The sequence below is a fragment of the Heteronotia binoei genome, chromosome 1, assembly GCF_032191835.1.
Source record: "Heteronotia binoei isolate CCM8104 ecotype False Entrance Well chromosome 1, APGP_CSIRO_Hbin_v1, whole genome shotgun sequence".
Lineage (NCBI taxonomy): Eukaryota > Metazoa > Chordata > Lepidosauria > Squamata > Gekkonidae > Heteronotia > Heteronotia binoei.
Genome location: NC_083223.1, coordinates 216109849 through 216127783, shown reverse-complemented (window position 1 = coordinate 216127783; position 17935 = coordinate 216109849). Strand labels below are relative to the sequence as shown.

General features: G+C 48.1%; 1 protein-coding gene across 1 annotated transcript in view; it reads left to right on the top strand.

The window, feature by feature from the left end:
* Window positions 1-17935, top strand: part of LRPPRC (leucine rich pentatricopeptide repeat containing) — a 204287-nt gene that overhangs the window by 11811 nt on the left and 174541 nt on the right. The window contains exon 2 of the mRNA XM_060247554.1: window positions 14518-14729. Coding sequence (XP_060103537.1) covers window positions 14518-14729 — 212 coding nt within the window. The remainder of the gene's footprint in view (window positions 1-14517; window positions 14730-17935) is intronic.

Genomic DNA, 17935 nt, shown 5'->3' with positions numbered 1-17935 from the left:
CTTCAAGAGGGGTTTAGATAAAAATATGGAGCACAGGTCCATCAGTGGCTATTAGCCACAGTGTATGTGTGTATATAAAATTTTTTTGCCACTGTGTGACACAGAGTGTTGGACTGGATGGGCCGTTGGCCTGATCCAACATGGCTTCTCTTATGTTCTTATGTTCCCTACTCTATCCCAAAAGGTGCTTAAGCCATTTACTTTTCCATCTGTTTTTCAGTGGTATGGAGTTCACGGCCAAGTTTTTGAGGTATTATTTCATTGGCCTTTTCTTTTTGCGATATTACAATTTATACAGAATTTCTTAATGAAAGGGTAAGGTTCTACTAGCAGGTGTAGTCCTACTCACTTTCAGCAGTGTCCTTGTTGCATTATGTGATTATTCTGGCCTGGAAGTTACCATCAAAGTTAGTATGATGGATGCCTGTGTTCTAAATAACCCATTTTGAAGGGTGAGGTACTTGATTTCTTTTTGGGAAACTGGATTTTGTCTGTATAGCTGAGATGATAGTCTAATAAGGACATAGCCCCTTACAGCCTTCCATTTTGAGTTGTGCACTCCATTATACCCTAATAGAGTGGTCCCCATAGGGTATAACAGAGAACCAGTCCATGGGTATCTGGGGTCTGCTGACTATTTTATTTATGCTATTTAATGAATTAGGTTAAAAATTAAATTTAGAAAATTCATGTTATGGCTGGCCACTTATTTACTGCTTGATTTGTAACCCTTTAGTGTTTATTGCTGTAATATTTTCAGATTTCACTTCAGTGCCTCTATGAAATGGTAGCTTCCATAACTGACATATGATCCAACGTTCATAGGCTACTAGAAACTCTTGTAGGGCTTCATATGTTTTGAAGTCTGAAGTGGTGTTTAAGAGACTGACAGTCCATTGAAGTCACTGGGCTTGATGTGATTCCGCTGAGGATGTCACTGGGGGTCTTGATGCTTGATGAAGTTCTTAAGCCACTTTTTAGTTATTGAAATTACATTACACTTGTCAGAGAAAAAAGCCTTGTCAGTTGCCTATGTAGGGTTGCAACAGTTCTGCCTGGGTTAAATGAGCCATGAGATGCTCTGGGTTCTGATAATTATGGAAACAACCTCTAAGAAGTCTTTAGATGAATGATTCTTAATGAGGACAGTGTGATATACAAATCTTCCTAGGCATTCAGAACATTCAATAGCACATGGGCTACTGAGGATTTTAAATAGCCTCTTCTCCCCATTTGCTATGGCTTCTCACAGTCTATGGCAGAGAGTTGTTTTGTACAGTTCCTCCCCCTCTTCCGGCTCAATTTATATGGTGTGTTATGCTTGGTTTTGTTCTGTTAGAAACGTAGCATTGTAATCTGGTTTACCAGTGATCTCCATGTATGTCAGTTTGAAGAGGGAGCAGTGGTTCACAAGACTATTTTGTACTTTAAAGAGTAAAACACAAAACCACTGGTAGATACGGTTGAAAGGATTTTCCATAACTTGACATTGATATAAAGGTCCTGACATTCTGCTCACAGTTCCATCCTTATTACTGGGCACTTTGAACTCAGGATCCAGGAGAGGATTTCTGGGGGCAGAAGGGGTAATGATGTTTGCAGATTTTCATCTCTTGTGGCAGACCTACAATTCCTCCTTACCATAATGTCCCCCAAGAGCTGCACTGTTAGAAGTATATTGGGTTATAGCCTGAGCATGTAGGTTAGAATGGTGATTTCTGCTGGTGAAAATCCCTTCTGGGGGGTTTGCGTGTCTGCTGGGCACTCCATTACACCCTAATAAAGAGTGGTCCCCATAGGGTATAATAGAGAACCAGTCCATGGGTATCTGGGGCTCTTGGGGGGCTGTTTTTTTAGGTAGTGGCACCAGATTTTCAGCATAGCATCTTATGCCTCTCCTCAAAGACTCCCTCAAATTTCAAAAAGATTGGATCTGGGGGTTCAATTCTTTGAGCCTCAAAAGAAGGTACCCCCATTCTCTATTATTTCCAGTGAAGGGAAGGCATTTAAAAGGAGTGTGGTCTCTTTAAATGTGATGGCCTGAACTCCCTTTGGAATTCAGTCATGCTTGTCACAACCTTGCTCCTGGCTCCACCTCTAAAGTCCCCAGATTTTCCTGAGTTGGACATGGCAATCCTACTCTGGATGGGCATTTTTGTCCATATGTCATCTGTTGTCTGCAGGTCTATTAATCTGAAAATAACCCCAGATTACAGCAAGTTAATTCACCAGGGTGGATTTGATATAAATCAAACTGATTTAAATAATGATTTAAATCACTAGTCAGGAAGACTTGATTTAAATCATGATTTCTTACATAAAACTTCATTCTAACCCTAATGCATTATTCACAAGTCAGAGGTAGATGCAGGTTTCATTTTTAGAAGGTACATAGTATAGTGATCTAGTTTGAAACTTTCAGATTAGTTTTACAACTATATAAGAAAATGAATAATTATGATCATATATTTACTAAAGATAGATGAAGTTTTACTTCTTTTCTCACTTTAGAGGAGATGTTTTGGGCACCACATTTTAAGAGGGGTATAAACAAGCTGGAACGGGTCCAGAGGAGGGCAACAAAGATGGCGAGGGGTCTGGAGACCAAGTCTTATGAGGGAAGGTTGAAGGAGTTGGGCGTGTTTAGCCTGGAGAGGAGGCGGCTGAGAGATGATATGATCACCATCTTCAAGTACTTGAAGGACTGTCATATAGAAGATGGTGCAGAATTGTTTTCTGTGGCCACAGAAGGTTGGACCAGAACCAGTGGGTTGAAATTAAATCAGAGTTTTTGACTAAACATTAGGAAGAACTTCCTGACCCCTCACCATCTTCGTCATCCTCCTCTGGATGTGTTCCAGCTTGTGTATATCATTTCTAAATTGTGGTCAGAACACAATACTCTAGGTGAGGTCTAACCAGAGCAAAGCAATACCATCATTTTGCATGATCTGGACATCATACTTCTGTTTATACAGCCCAAAATTGCATTTGCCTTTTTAGCTACCACATCACACTGCTGACTCATATTCAGTGTATATGGTCTACTGCACTCTCTGAATCTGTATTTGGCTTAAATAACAGCAAAAAAAAAATGGTAAGGTATTTCTCAGGTATTTTTTTTGTTTGGTTTAAGCTGAATGCACACCCCTACTCAGTATTCTGGATCTGAGAGCTGAATGAAGAATTCTAATCCAATTCAAAAATCTGTGAGGAAAATTGAATTTAGTCAGTGTAGCAAAGATAAATTTCCAGTATATTTTGTCAAAAGCCTTTTCAGCATCAAGTGAGAGATTGGCAGCTTGATTAGATCTCTTGCTATTTAAAACAGGGGTGAGGAACCTTTCTTCTGCCAAGCGCCATATGGATGTTTATAACATCATTCTCAGGCCATAAAAATTATCAACTTAAAAAACAGTGCTCCGCCAAGGGAGAATGATTCAGGCCAGCAAAACTAATGCAAACACACACACCCTTGGCCTGCCACTGTAGGCAAATGCATAGGTCCAGGACATTTTTGTAGAAAAAACCCAGCAGGAACTCAGTAGCATATTAGGCCACATCGTCTAATATTAGCATATTAGGTCACACACTCATTAGCATATTAAGCCACACCACCTGGGATAATCAAATGCAAACTGAACTGTGACAGTAACTTTTCCAGGCCCTGCAACAATTCTGGCCAGCCAGCCAGGCCCCAGGGAGGCTGCCACACAGTACATCTGGGCCCTGTAATCCCTGCCTGGCCCTGGGGAGGCTGCTACACAGCACAGTTGGGCCCCACGATCCTCACTGGCCAGTCAGGCCCCAGGGAGGCTGCCACACAGCTCAGTTCGGTCCAGCAATCCCTGAGGGCCACATCAAGTGACCTCGAGGGCTGTATACGGCCCTTGGGATGGAGGTTCCCCGCCCCTGATTTAAAGCAATCAGATCAAAGACAGCCTTGGATTATATAGTGGAATTTACCTTTACCTGAAACTGGGCCTTTCTGAAGTGCAATCTGAATTAGCTTTTCTGGTTCATTCTCCTACAAGGCTTTGCAGTCTAGCTAAGCGCTGTAATTTTCTAAGAAGTGTTAGTGAACTTTGCCTTAAAAGAATAATGTACTTTGCTTTAAAAGAATAATTTACATTCCTAGAGTCCAGTTTTGAAGTCTAAACGTAGGGATATCTGGGTATGTGATATCATGACTTCTCCTTCACACAGAAGGTATCTGGAATCTTCTGATGTTATAGATAGCAGAGTGATGGTAGAGTGACTTCAGGCAGAGTTCATCATACCAGTCAGCAACAGGTTTTTGTTTATGTCATACTAGGAATAAGACTCGTTATGAAGAAAAATACAATGGGCTCTAGAAGGAGGCTTTGGGTGAGTGGCCCCCCACTCTTGCTGTCTTCCCACCCACCTAAGTGAAGGCATTCACTGCCCCTGTCCACCTCAAGGGGAGCTGATCTCTCTCATCTAGAGAGCAGTTGTAATTCTGAGTGATCCCAGCCCTCACCTGGAGATGGGCAACAGTGGTTCCCAAGGAGGAAATGGTATTGTACCTGTCTGACGTCCCACCCCTCCTCAAACACTAGCCTTTACAAGCCCCACCCCTTAAATCTCCAAGAATTTCCTAACCTGGAGATGTCAACCTTATCTCCTTCCTTTTATCTGTCCCTCTGACTTCAGCTTTCCATCGCCTTCCCCCTTCAGTCTCTACATAGGAAAAAGACAGGCTTTCTCCACAGTGGGGAGGGGGAATCAGAGCAGCTTACATCATTCTCCTCTTCCACCTTTGACCTGTACAACAATCCTGTGAGGCAGGTTAGGGTAGAAGTCTGTCACTATTCCAAAATCACCCAGTCAGCTTCCACAGGAAGAACCTGGGTCTGGCAGACCCTACTCTGAAGCCGTGACTTGTATGCCGTCCTCAAACTTTACCACAGAATCTCCAGGGATTTCCCACCAACCTGGAAAGGTATCTCTAAAGGCCTCTAGGTGAGTGCTCCCCCACCCTTACTGTCTTCTCACCCACCCAAGTGAAGGCATTCACTCCCCACCACCACCTCAAGGGAGACCTGATCTCTGCCATCTGGACTCCAGACAACAGAGGCGAGCCAGTTTGGTGTAGTGGTTAAGTGTGCGGACTCTTATCTGGGAGAACCAGGTTTGATTCCCCACTCCTCCACTTGCACCTGCTGGAATGGCCTTGGGTCAGCCATAGCTCTGGCAGAGGTTGTCCTTGAAAGGGCAGCTGCTGTGAGAGCCCTCTCCAGCCCCACCCACCTCACAGGGTGTCTGTTGTGAGAGGAGAAGACATAGGAGATTGTAAGCCGCTCTAAGTCTCTGATTCAGGGAGAAGGGCGGGATATAAATCTGCAATTCTTCTTCTTCTCTCTCAGCCTCTGGCTAGCACTTCCCAGGGGCAGCTATGGGCTCTAAGGAAACACACCCGGCGGAGCCTGGCCTCCCTGACTATTTCTGTGGCCTTTGGAGGCTGTGTGTGCTAGGAGGCCTTTTGTGAGGCTGCAGTAGCTCTGCAGCCCTTTCTGAGGCCTGTTGACAGAGAGGACACAGAGAAGAGTTGGAGATATGGCTGTCTCTGAGGAAAGACTGCTTTTGGTAGTTTTGTCAATATTCCTGGGCCTGCAGTAGGCAGCGGATTCAGCCAATGGGAGGCCAGAGACAGTGACTGATGTGTGATGGGCCAATAGTGTGTTCCGGTAGTAACTGCCAGCACTAAGGTTGGGTGCCTTTTACTGACAGAATCAGCTTTTCTGGCTAGCAGCTGCCACCCAGGCAGGAGAGAGGAGCAGACTCAACCAATGGCACACAAGTACTCTTGATTGATAGTTTGACAGGCCAAAGGCTGATACCCCACAGTCCCCAGCCAATCAGGATGGTCAGATTTGCCACTACAGGAGAATTATTATTATAGATTCTTGGACACCTGTACTTATATATATAGGGTATGTTCTATTTGCTTGGGGTTGCCCACCAATGGCTTCTTATGCTTCTTGGTGGACAGACAGGAATATATTCCTTTCTTATGTGTGCACTGCTTTTACTTATTGGGATGGGTGTTTCTAATGAACAACATCGTTTCATGTAAAGGTTTCTTATATCTGCTGTAAAGATGCAATAAAGAGCTCCAGCTGAGAGCACTTGTCTGTTGTCTCTTTCTCTCAGTGAATGGATGCAATCTTCAGCCAGCCTCCCTCCTACCCAACTGCGCCCTGGTTAGGGGGCTGAGGACTAAGACATTACCTGGGCCCTGAGATTTCCTCTAACACAGGGGTATTAAATATGTGGCCTGTGGGGCGCATATAGCCCATACAGCCCTCAATTCATCCTCTGAACAACTTCTTTCTCCTTCCTTTTCCAAAGCTGCTGGTGCTGGAGCTGTGCAGTAGCTTGCTTTCCCCCCAGCTTCCTTTGTGGCTCTTTGCTTCCTGCCTTCTTCCCCCTCTCTCCCTGAGTTAATATCTTAGCAGGTCCCCCACTTGTATTACTTATTTTCCTTTCTCTCTTACCTTCTACTCCAGGGGTGGGGAACCTCTGTCCTGAGGGCCGTTTATGGCCCTCGAGATCACTTGGTCTGGCCTTTGGGAATTGCTGAGCCGAGCCAAACCATGTGGCGGCCTCTCTGGGGCCTAGCTGGCCCCACTTGATTATCCCAGATGATATGGCCCAATATGCTAATGAGTGTGTGACCTAATATGCTAATATTAGGGTATGTGGGTTAATATGCTAATGAGTTCCTGTCGGGATTTTTCTACAAAAAAAGCCCTGGACCTAGGCATTTGCCTAGGGTGACAGGTCGGGGTATGTGTGTGTGTGTGCCAAATTAGGCTCTCCCCACATGACTTCAAATAAAAAAACAATTATTTACATTCATTTTCCCTTGGCAGAGTACTGTTTTTTAAGGTGATAATTTTGTATGGCCCGAATGATGTTATAAATATCAAAATGGCCCCTGGCAGAAAAAAGGTTCCCTGTCACGAGCTGGGGCCAGGCCAGGCGAAGTCCAGGGGCAGTCCAAGGTCTGTAACCGGTGAGCAAGAGTGTCCAAGGTGCCAAAGCCAAATCGTTGTCCAGGTATCGTAGGTCAGAGGTTCAGAAGCCGTCGTCAGGGGGTCCAGAAGTCAAGCCAAGGTCAGGAGGTCCAAAGTCAAAAGCCGAAGTGGATGCTAGGACGTCAGGTAGATGACTAGTTGCTTCCACAAAGCCTCCTCCCAAAGCCTACAGCTATATAGCCCTCTGCTGGCTGTTGCCCATTTGGGCTAATTGCTGGCTCAGAGAGGCAGCCAGGATCCTGTTGCAACTCAAGCATCCTTGCTCTTAGAAGGGCCAGAATCCTCTCAAAACTCAGGGCTCAGGGAGCGTCTTGCTTGTGAGCGTGCCGCCCTCCTCCGATCCCTGAGGTCCTGACGGAGGCGGTCACGCACACGCGCCACCCGAGAGGGCGAGGCAGGGGGGCTGGGATCTTCTCCAGCAGGAGGCAGGGGCACTGGTGCAGGTGGCAGGGGCACAGTTTCTGCTGCAGGCTCAACTTCCTCTACAGGGTCCCCAGCACCCATGACACTATCCCCCCCCCCAGGGCCCCCCTCCGTCGAGGGGCCTGGGAGGTCGGGGTGGTTGTTGTGGAACCGTTGCACCAAGTCTGGGGCATGAAGATTGTCCACGGGCTCCCAAGACCGGTCTTCTGGGCCGTATCCCTCCCAGTCCACAAGGTACTGGAGGCCTCCACGATGGTACCGGGAGTCCAGGATCTGGCGCACCTCGTATTCTTCTTCATCATCCACCAACACTGGTGGTGGTGGCGGTGGAGAAGGAGGCCGAGCTGGGTCAGGGCGTGCAGCTGGAACAAGGAGGGAGCGATGGAACACGGGGTGAATGCGGAGGTGGGGTGGCAACTGGAGCCTGAAGGCGACGGGGTTTATTTGTTCTAAGACAGGGTAGGGTCCAATGAACCGCGCATCCAGCTTGTGAGACCGACCAGGCCGGCGCAGGTAGCGAGTTGAGAGCCACACCTGATCCCCCGGCTGGATTGGGGGGCCTTCCTGCCTCTTCCGGTCCGCAGCTAGTTTATAGGCTTCCTTGGCCCGCTGTAGCTGCTCTCGGAGCAAGTCTTGGCTGGCGCGGAGTTCTTGCAGGTAGGCCTCAACGGCGGGGACATTCGTGGGTGGCAGGATCGCCGGGAAGAACCGAGGGTGGTACCCGTAGGTTGCAGCAAACGGGGTCATTTGGGTGGAGGAATGGACCGCGTTGTTGTATGCAAATTCCGCTAGAGGCAACAGAGTGATCCAGTCGTCCTGCTGGTAGCAGGTGTAACAGCGGAGATATTGCTCTAGCGTGGCATTGGTGCGCTCTGTCTGACCATCTGTCTGTGGGTGGTAAGCTGAGGACAGGTGCACTCGAGTCCCCAGGCTGGAATGGAGGGCTTGCCAGAACCGAGAGGAGAACTGGGGGCCCCGGTCTGAGATCAGGTGGGCTGGGAGTCCGTGCAGACGAAAGATGTGTTGCAGGTAGAGCTGGGCTGTCTCCTGAGCTGTGGGAAGTTTCGGGCACGGAATGAAGTGGGCCATCTTGGTAAATAGGTCGACGACCACCAAGATGCACGTCTGACCCTTGGATCGTGGAAGTTCCGTGATGAAGTCCATCGAGATGGTATCCCAGGGTCCTGAGGGTGTGGGCAAGGGCTGTAACAACCCCGAGGGTTTGGCTGGGACGTCTTTGGCCCGTCGGCAGACGTCACAGGAGCTGACATAACGGGCAACATCGGAGCGAACTCGTGGCCACCAGAATTCCCGTGTCAGCAAGTGGGTGGTCTTATGTTGTCCAAAGTGCCCAGCGGGTAACGCGTCGTGGGTCATGCGTAGTACTTCTGCCCGCAAGGGCCCGGGCGGCACATAGAGGCGTTCGTGGTGTAGCAAGAGGCCGCCTCGAGTCGTGAACTCGCCTGTTGAGCCATCTTGGAGTGCCTGGAGGTGTTGCTGGACCCAGGGATCATTGGCCTGGCTAGCACGAATGTCCTCCACGAGTGCTGGTGAAGTGGAGGTGGCTGCAAACACTGAGGGTGGCAGGATGGGAGCAGCAGGCACGGTCTCAGTCGAAGCAGGAGCGTATTCCGGTTTCCGCGAGAGCGCATCGGCTTTCCGGTTCTGGGTATGGGGGATGTAGGTGATCTTGAAGTCAAAGCGGGAGAAGAATAGGGACCACCGGATCTGGCGCTGGTTGAGACGGCGGGTGGTCTGGAGATGCTCCAAGTTCCGGTGGTCGGTGAGCACTTGGACAGGGTGGCGAGCCCCTTCAAGGTAATGTCTCCAAACCTCAAAAGCCACCTTGATCGCGAGCAACTCCCTCTCCCAGATGGTGTAGTTCCTCTCTGCCGCAGTGAGCTGGCGTGAGTAATAGGCGCAGGGCTGGAGTGGCTGGGACGGCTCCTCGCGCTGGGACAGCACTGCTCCCAGGGCCACGTTGGAGGCATCAGCTTCCACCGTAAAGGGAAGCTGGGGGTCGGGGTATCTCAGGAGTGGCCCGGTGGCGAAGCGGGTCTTCAGGGTGGAGAAAGCGTTATCGGCCTCTGGGGACCAGTGGAAAGGTTCTTTGGGGCGGAGTAGTTGAGTCAGGGGTGTTGTCAGAGATGCATAGGCTGGGATGAATTGCCGATAGTAGTTGGCAAAACCAAGGAACCGCTGCAGGTCTTTGCGATTCTGAGGGGCCTGCCAGGTCAGGACCGCTTCCACCTTTTTCGGGTCCATGAGGATTCCCTGTGGTGACACAATGTGACCAAGGAACTCGACGGAGCGCAGGTCAAAGTCGCACTTCTCCAGCTTGGCGTAGAGGCCATGGGCGCGTAGGCGCTGTAGGACCTGGCGGACGTGCTCGGCATGCTGGGCAGGATTGCGGGAGTAAATTAGAATGTCATCCAGGTATATGATCGCGAAGCGGTCGAGCAGGTCCCGGAATACATCATTCATGAACCTCTGGAAGACAGCGGGGGCGTTGGTCAATCCGAAGGGCATCACCAGGTGCTCGTACTGCCCGTATCGGGTCCCAAACGCGGTCTTCCATTCGTCTCCGGGCCGTATGCGCACCAAATTGTACGCTCCGCGGACGTCCAGCTTGGTGTAGATTTGGGCCCCCTTTAAACGATCCAAGAGTTCAGGGATCAGTGGTAGAGGGTACCGGTCGCGGATGGTGATCTTGTTCAGGGCCCGGTAGTCATTGCACAGCCGGAGCTCCCCGCTTTTCTTCTTCACGAAGAGGACTGGAGCAGACAGGGGAGAAGTTGAGGGTCGGATGGATCCGCGCTTCAGGTTCTTGTCCAGGTAGTCTCGCAAAGCTGCCAACTCAGGCTCCGACATTGGGTACAGACGCCCCACCAGGAGTGGTGCCCCAGGTACCAAATCAATGGCACAGTCATAGGGTCGGTGAGGGGGAAGCTGATCTGCTCCTGTCTCTTCAAAGACCTCGGCGAAATCTGCATACTTCTGAGGGAGCTGAGGACCACCACTCGGGATGCCGGCTGCTAGAGTGGTGGGAGGAGTCAGATGGGGGCATGGGTCTCGGAAGCGTAGTTCTTGCTGAGCCCAGTCCACGATGGGGTTGTGCAGCTTCAGCCAGGAAAGGCCTAGAATCAGCGGGAAGCGAGGCATGCGGGCGACATCAAACTGCAGCTGTTCTTGGTGCTGCTGGACGTGGAAGGTGATGGGACAGGTCTCCTGGGTGACGGGGCCAGAACGGAGGAGGCGCCCGTCAATAGCCTCCACCAGCGTCGGAATCTCTTTTGGCTGCACTGGGATCTGGTGCTGCTTTACAAAGGCGGCATCTACGAAACAGTGGGCCGCTCCCGAGTCCAGCATGGCATACACGAACAGCCAGCGTCCATCGGGCAGATGGAGTTTGACTGGTAGCAGGAACGGGCCCGGGGTATCAGCCTGTTGTTCGGAGGACCCAGCTAGTCGCCCCAGGCTGGAGGGTCCACTTACGCCTGGGGCTGGCCTTTTGGCGGCGGTGGCAATGTAGGTCTGGGTATTCGATGTTTAGCAGGACAGCCAGAGGCATAGTGGCCTGCCGTGCCGCAGTAGAGGCACAGGTTCTGCGTGCGGCGTCTGGCCTTTTCTTCTGGAGTCAGGCGGGGTCGAGCAGCTCCAAGCTGCATAGGCTCACCCTCGTCTCTGGTACTAGCTGGGGATGGGAGAGGAGCCAAGTGGCATGGCGCAGGGAGCTGGTGCCCTCGGGTCTTGGCTTGGCGGCGACTTTCCAGGCGGCCATCGATGCGGAGGCAGAGGGTGATAAGTTCCTGGAGCGTGGGGGGCCGCTCCACCCTGGCCAGTTCGTCCAGGACTTCCTCTGCCAACCCCTCGGTAAACTGGTCCATCTGAGCAGCCTCATTCCACGCCAAGTCTTGGGCCAGGAGCTTGAATTCGGTGGCATACTGAGCCACCGAGGACTGGCCTTGTTTCAGGGCCCTGATTTTCCGGTTGGCTGTGGTTGCTTGGACTGGGTTGGAGAAGGCAGCAGACAGGTGGGCCTCAAACCCCTGGTAATCAGTCAGTAGGGGAGAGGACCCAACCAGTAGGGGTGTGGCCCACTTGGCCGCCTGCCCCTTTAACAGACTAATGATAAAACACACCTTCGTCTTGTCATTGGGGAAGTCCCGTGCTCTTAGTTCAAAGTACAGCTGACACTGTGCCAGGAACGCAGGAAATTCTTCCACAGCACCCCCAAATCTGTCAGGTGGGGGAACTGGGCACTTGGCTGGAGCACTGGCTGCAGGCTGTTGCTGCAAGTGCACTACTGCCTGTGTCAGCTGCTGTACCTGGGCTTGGAGGGCAGCCAGTAGTCCTGCGGTTCCACTTGCTTCAGCATCCATCCTGTGGAATGGGTGTTTGTGTGGGTGGAAGCAATCTGTCACGAGCTGGGGCCAGGCCAGGCGAAGTCCAGGGGCAGTCCAAGGTCTGTAACCGGTGAGCAAGAGTGTCCAAGGTGCCAAAGCCAAATCGTTATCCAGGTATCGTAGGTCAGAGGTTCAGAAGCCGTCGTCAGGGGGTCCAGAAGTCAAGCCAAGGTCAGGAGGTCCAAAGTCAAAAGCCGAAGTGGATGCTAGGACGTCAGGTAGATGACTAGTTGCTTCCACAAAGCCTCCTCCCAAAGCCTACAGCTATATAGCCCTCTGCTGGCTGTTGCCCATTTGGGCTAATTGCTGGCTCAGAGAGGCAGCCAGGATCCTGTTGCAACTCAAGCATCCTTGCTCTTAGAAGGGCCAGAATCCTCTCAAAACTCAGGGCTCAGGGAGCGTCTTGCTTGTGAGCGTGCCGCCCTCCTCCGATCCCTGAGGTCCTGACGGAGGCGGTCACGCACACGCGCCACCCGAGAGGGCGAGGCAGGGGGGCTGGGATCTTCTCCAGCAGGAGGCAGGGGCACTGGTGCAGGTGGCAGGGGCACAGTTTCTGCTGCAGGCTCAACTTCCTCTACAGGGTCCCCAGCACCCATGACATTCCCCACCCCTGTTCTCCTTAGTCCCCCTTCGTTCTCTTGGCTGTGTGCTCCCTCAGGCTGTTTATTACAGTGTTTTCTTTCTTATGCTTCCTCACTCCTTGCCTGTAGTAATGTTAGCTCAGCTACTACCTCTATTCTCTTTTTCATGTTCCCTTGCTGAAACAATCTTTTCCCTTCACACCAGCCTCTCACTGTACATTCATTTCCATGTCTTCCTGTTACTGTATTCCTTGTCTTGCTCCTTCCCAGTGTATGTCTTTCTTTTCCATTTTCTATGTAGACATTGTATATGCAACCACACACAGATGTGCTTCATTGCATTATCTGTGAGTGGCACATTTCTGCACAGGACTACCATACATGCTAGAAATAATTGTTCTTCATTATCATTCCCTGTCCTGATTTGTAGCCAACAAAATTAATCTTAATCTCTGAAACTTGTTCCATAATATTAGTCCAAGTTGCACTTGTCTGTGGTGTGGCAGTAGGCATGTACTTTGGTTTCTGGATAATCTCTCATAACACTCATATACTCCACTCACAGTGTAAACATGTAGAGTCCAGAATTCTACTACTTCATTTTACATAATGTGTAGAAAGCGTAAGAAAAGAGCAAACCTAACCTTGGACAAGGGTTGCCAAAATTTCGTTTGATGAGAGCTACTTCTGAGTAATGAAAAATCTATCAAATTGCCTTTTCTCTGCCATATTACTAAGTTGATCCTGTTCTAGAATTTTATTTATTTGTACTTTGTCATTTCTGTTGGGATTTGGGACTGTAGTAATAGATGATACAAGTGTTTGGATTTTGCCCCTTCGTTTATCTTTTGTATTTGTTCTTTAGTTCATATCCATTTTTGTAGTATACTTTGTCTTAACAGATATTTATCTCACAGTCTACTATTAAAGCAAATTTGAATTCCAAGTTAACTGTGTATGTTGAGAATTCCCACATCTCCATTTCAAAGCTGTGGCTCTTTACTTGCGGTCAGCTGGGAACTTTTGGCCATCTGTTGACTGTGTGTGTAGATTGGGGTGCATAACCTTTCTGAACCTGTGGGCACTTTTGGAATTTTGTGGGGTGATGCTGAATGCACCCAAAATGGCTGCTACAGGAGACAGGGCACTTTTGGAATTTTTAGGCTTGATGCTGAATACACTCAAAATGGCTGCTGCATGAGACAAAACCAAATGCAGTAGTTCTCTCCTGGCTTTGCAGAAGAATTGCTGAATACATGAAGCTGCCTTATTCAGAGTCTAGCCATTAGTCTGTTAGTATCATCTGTACTTCAGCTGGAAGCATGGTCCAATCACTGGGAGGACAGCAGGGCTGGCAAAGGTGGGGTCGGTTTCTGCAAATGAACGCTTATCTCCTCTTATGCCGTAGCCCAGCTCCATGGACTCTAAGGCTAGAGTAAACTCCTTCTCTCTGCTTTGCAAAAGAACCTCATGGCACCAGCTGATCAGGTATGAAGGGGAGTAGAACTGGCTGAGAAAAGTCCAGGTACTTTCCAGTTGTCCTGATCCTCCATTGGCTGCAGCTGATACTGCAAACTGTGGAAAACCTTTCATTTGAATGAAGACAGTCAATAACTCATCCTGCCTGACTATGGTCCCATACGCTCTCTGAAAGTCTAGGCAGGTGGCTGGTGCCATCCAGGGTAGCCTTGCTGTGGATCTTGAAGTCCTATTTTTAGGCTTAGCATGCCTTGGGAAAGGCAGTGTTAAGTGAACATTGAATCACCTTTCAGTCTAAACTAGCACTCTTGTTCTTCATGTCCGTTGATCAGGCATTAGTGGTTTGTTAGTTTTGGGGTTTTCTGATATGTTATCATTTTAGATATGAAGATACAAGAATTAAGTGCTGTGGTAACCCCTGGACTTAAAAGCAGTAGTGGGAATTGTATCATTAACAAGGGGTTATAAAAGTACAATAGATAGTGTAGACTGTGATTTATAATCAAATAATAATTGTTATGAAGTCCTTATCTGTCAGTGTGTTTTCAGCATTTGCTTGTTTTACAGATGTCTGATCTACCAAACAAGGCTTTTCACAGTTGCAACACAAGAGACACAAGAAAAGGGAGATGCTCAAGAACCATCAGATTCATCTGTTCGAATCAGGCAGTCACAATATTTTGACTGGGCCTTGAACAAACTGGATAATTCCATCAGAAGAACCGGGCGCATCACTAGAACTCTTCTCTTAAGAATATTCCATGATGTGTGCAGGACAGGTAGAATTACTTTCTACGGAATATTTCAATTGCTTTGAACTGTTGAATAAATAGGAAAGTTTAAAGAACTAAAGAAAATACAAAATGACCCAGTCTAGTAGTGGTGGTGGAATGTGCTGTCAGGTCACAGCTGACTTTTGACAGTCCCATGGGGTTTTTTTGGCAAGAGGCATCTAGAAGTGGTTTGCCATTGCTTGCCTCCATGTCATGACCTTGGTATTCCTTGGTAGTCTCCAATCCAAATACTACTCAGGGTGACCCTGCTTAGGTTCTGAGATCTGATGAGATCAGGCTAGCCTGGGCAATCCAGATCAGGGCATCCAATCTAGCAAAAAATGCCAAATATTTTTCTTGCATTCTTTGGAATTCTTAATCACAGAATCATAGAGTTCGAAGGGACTTGCAGGGTCATCTAATCCAACCCCTGGCACAATACAGGAACTTCACAAACACCTCCCCCCTCACACATACATTTCCATTGACCCCTGCTCCATGCCCATAATATGGCAAAAGCCTCCAGAATCCCTTGCCAAAGTGGCAGGGAGAAAAATTGCTGTCTGACCCCAGAGTGGCAATCAGCATTTCTGTGGGTGTGTAAGAAAGGACCACAAGAACTAAGCACTGATGTAACCCGTCCTGCCCTCCTCCTCATGAACTGCCTAATTCACAGAATAAGCATTGCTATCGGATGACAATCTAGCCTCTGCTTAAAAACCTCCAAGGATGGAGAGCCCACCACCTCCTGAGGAAGCTTGTTCCACTGAGGAACCACTCTAACTGTCAGGAAGTTTTTCTTAATGGTTAGCTGGAAACGCTTTTGATTTAATTTCAACCTGTTGGTTCTGTTCCGACCTTCTGGGGCAACAGAAAGCAATTTAGCACAATCAGAGGATTGTGACAGTCCTTCAAGTATCTGAAGATGATGATCATATCACCTCTGTCATCTCCTTTCAAGGCTAAACATACCCAGCTCCTTCAACCTTTTCTCATAGGACTTGGTCTCCAGACCCCTCACTATCTTTCTTGCCCTCCTCAGGAACCTTATCAAAAGCCTTACTGAAATCAAGATAACATATGTCCACAGCAGTCCCCTGATCCAGCAAGCTAGTAACTTTCTCAAAAAAGGTTAGTCTGACATGACTTGTTCTTGAGAAACCCATGCTGGCTCTTAGTGCTCACAGCCATCTTTTCTAAATGTTCCAAAACTGTGTGATGATTTGTTCTAAAGCTTTTCCAGGTATAGACATCAAGCTGACAGGTCGGGATCCCCCTTCTTCCCCTTTTTGAAGATGGGGACAACATTTGGCTGCCTCCAGTCTTTTGGCATTTCACCTGTTCTCCAAGAATGCTCAAAAATAATGGACAGAGGCTCAGAAGTTACATCTATAAGTTCTTATAGTACCCTTGGATGCAGCTCATCTGGCTCCGAGGACTTAGTTTCATTTAAAGGAACTAGGTGTTTGTGCTATTCTTGTGCTCATCCTAGGCTAAAATTCCTTTCCCTCATCATATGTTCTATGCAGGGTCAGCCCCGCCCGTCACCACAAGTGTCTCATCTCCATATGGATCTGTTCTTGGAGCTTCTGCCTCCTTTCGACTTCTCTTCAATGATTTTGGGCCCCCATCAATGGGCTACGTGCAGGCTATGAAGCCACCAGGTGCCCAAGGTTCCCAGAATACATATACAGACCTGCTTTCTGTCATTGAGGAGATGGGCAAGGAAATCCAATCTACTTATTCAGACATATGTGCTGTTTTTGCCATGTTGAGCACTGTTTTCCTCACAAGAGAGGACTCAGGAAAAGTAGGAATTGAGCAGTTCTACCCTTTCTTCATCATCTGTTACAATTTCACTTTCCTGTCCTCACAATGGGCCTACCATGTCCTTGCTCTTTATCTTATTTTGAACATAAGAAAATAACCCTTTTTTTGTTCTTTTGCTAGCCTTAGCTCATACTGAGCTTCAGTTTTCCTAACTCTTTTTCTACAAGCACTGGTGATTTCTTTATATTCATCCTTGATTATAAGACCCTCCTTCCATTTCTTAAATGAATCTTTTTTATTTCTCTTTAGAGAGCTGCTTACGGAGTCACCTTGGCTTCTTTAGGCTCCTGTCATTTTTCCTTCTTATAGGAATCGTTTGTGATTGTGCCGTCAATATTTCATTTTTAAGAAACTCCCACCCCTCTTCAACTTGCTTCTCCTTAAGTATTTCTGACCATGAGATTTTACCCAGCATCACTCTTAAGTTTGTCAAAATTTGCTTTCCTGAAGTCCAACCTATATGTCTGACTATATACAGCTTTCCCCTTCCCCAAGGCTGTAAATTCCAAAATCACATGGTCACTACTACCCAGGGTGCCCACTACTTTCGCCTCATCAACCAGTTCTTCCCAGTTGGTGAGAATCAAATCCAAGATAGCAGATCCCCTTGTTCCCTCTCCACTTTCTGGAAAATGAAGTCAGTAAGACAAATCAGGAATTTATTTGACCTTTCATTTTTAGCAGAGTTGGACTTTCAGCAGATGTCCAGGTACTTGAAATCTCCCATGACCACTATATACCTTCTGTTTGATAACTTTGCAATCTGTTGTAAGAGTATCTCATGTAAATCCTCTGCCTGACTTGGTGGTCTATAGCAGACCACCATAATATCACTGTTATTTCTTACCCAGAGACTCTCAACTGAACTGCCATGCTCAGATTCATGTATTTTCTCACAAGTATATACCTCCTTCACATACAATGCTACTCTTCCATCCTTCCTTATTTGTCTGTCTCTTTTAAATAAGTTGTACTCCTCAGTCCTAATATTCCAGTTGTGAGTGTCATCCTTCCAAGTTTCAATCAATCAATCAAATATTGACGGCACAATCACAAACGATTCCTATAAGAAGGAAAAATGACAGGAGCCTAAAGAAGGTCAGTCCTCTTCCTGTATTAGGACTTCCAGTTCCTCCTGCTTGTTTCCCATACTCTGTGCAATAGTGTAGAGACACTGGAATCCATGTTTTATGCACTCTGAGGTTTTTATTTCCTTACGTACCTGTGAGTTAATGTTACTTAGCATATGTGCCACTCTCCGCAAAACTTTGGTGCTCATCTCCAGTTATTGGCATCATACTAGGCTTTGAATTATTGTCTCGCTCCCCCATACAATGTAGTTTAAATCCCTTCTTACTAGGTTAGCAGGGTTCTTGCCAAAC